Consider the following 1,419-nt stretch of genomic DNA (forward strand, 5'->3'; position numbering starts at 1 on the left):
AGAACGCGAGCAAGGCCACATCCGTTTATGGAACGACTATTTTAGTGAAGGTGCAACATATCCGCCTCATATATTTCGACGCCGTTTTCGAATGAACAAGGAGTTGTTCCTGCACATTGTTCATTGCCTTTCCACAGAAATTCCGTACTTTCAACAAAGAAGAAATGGCCACGGCAGGTTTGGTCTATCCGGACTACAAAAATGTACGGGAGCAATTCGCATGATGGCATACGGTTGTGCGGCAGACGCGGTTGATGAATACCTCCGACTAGGTACTAGTACTGCACTGTTATGCTTGGAAAATTTCACTAAAGGAATAATTTTGTTGTTCAGAGATGAGTACTTAAGAAGACCCACTCCAGAAGATCTTCAACGACTACTCGAAAAAGGAGAGTCACGGGATTTCCCGGGATGATAGGAAGCATAGATTGTATGCATTGGGAGTGGAAGAATTGTCCTACCGCTTGGAAAGGGCAATATACACGTGGTTCTGGAAAACCAACAATTGTCTTAGAAGCGGTGGCATCATACGATCTTTGGATATGGCATTCTTTGGGCCTCCAGGTACTCTAAACGATATTAACGTTCTTGACCGTTCACCTGTTTTCAACGATATTTTACAAGGTCGAGCTCCTAAAGTGCAATATTGGGTTAACGGACACAAGTATAAGTTGCCATACTACCTCACTGATGGAATTTATCCGAAATGGGCAACTTTTATACCATCTATTCCAATTCCTGAAGGTGATAAGGCAACACGTTTTGCTACAGCTCAAGAATCATACCGAAAAGATGTCGAGCGTGTTTTTGGAGTTCTACAAGCCCGATTTGCAATCGTCAGAAATCCAGCTCTTTTTTGGGATAATGAAAAAATTGGAAAAATTATGCGAGCATCTATCGTACTACACAACATGATAGTAGAAAACGAAAGAAGTGGCTACACCCAGTATAACATTCAAGAATTCCAACAAGGAGAATCAATCAGAACTTCAGAAGTAGACATGACGTACTCTACGAATATGCCTACAAACCTCACCAATTTAATCAGCAATCGAAATGATATACGTGATAGAAAAATGCATGACCGTTTGAAAGCGGATTTGATTGAGCATGTCTACAAGTTTGGAACTTCTCAAGAATAAAACTTACATGTTCTATAATTTAAATATCTGTTCTTTGTATTTTTAAAATTTTATGTCATGTTTTAAAATTTTCTTGTTGTATATGTATTCTTGTATATGTATTGTAGGTTTAAATTCTAAATTATTGAAGAATTTTTTTTTTTATAAATATTATTTTTTATTCATAAAAAACCTTTCTCAGGTTCACTAATAGATGAAGAAAAGTATGAAAGTTTGTTAATTTTTCTTAACATAAAAAAAATATTAAAATATTATTAAGGATCATTCAAAGAGTTTC

At 36.6% G+C, this 1,419-nt stretch overlaps 1 protein-coding gene across 1 annotated transcript; it reads left to right on the forward strand.

Moving 5' to 3' along the window:
• Window positions 1-542: 542 nt before the first annotated feature.
• On the forward strand, window positions 543-1,142 carry LOC112082808. Its single transcript, XM_024150329.1, has one exon. It carries the CDS (start codon window positions 543-545, stop codon window positions 1,140-1,142), a length of 600 nt encoding a protein of 199 aa, XP_024006097.1.
• Window positions 1,143-1,419: the final 277 nt, after the last annotated feature.

Source organism: Eutrema salsugineum, unplaced genomic scaffold (assembly GCF_000478725.1).
Source record: "Eutrema salsugineum unplaced genomic scaffold, Eutsalg1_0 scaffold_9, whole genome shotgun sequence".
Taxonomy (NCBI): domain Eukaryota; kingdom Viridiplantae; phylum Streptophyta; class Magnoliopsida; order Brassicales; family Brassicaceae; genus Eutrema; species Eutrema salsugineum.

Excerpts from the sequence above, each read along its gene's own strand:
- LOC112082808 (XM_024150329.1), top strand. The coding sequence starts at position 543 with ATGGCATTCTTTGGGCCTCCAGGTACTCTAAACGATATTAACGTTCTT.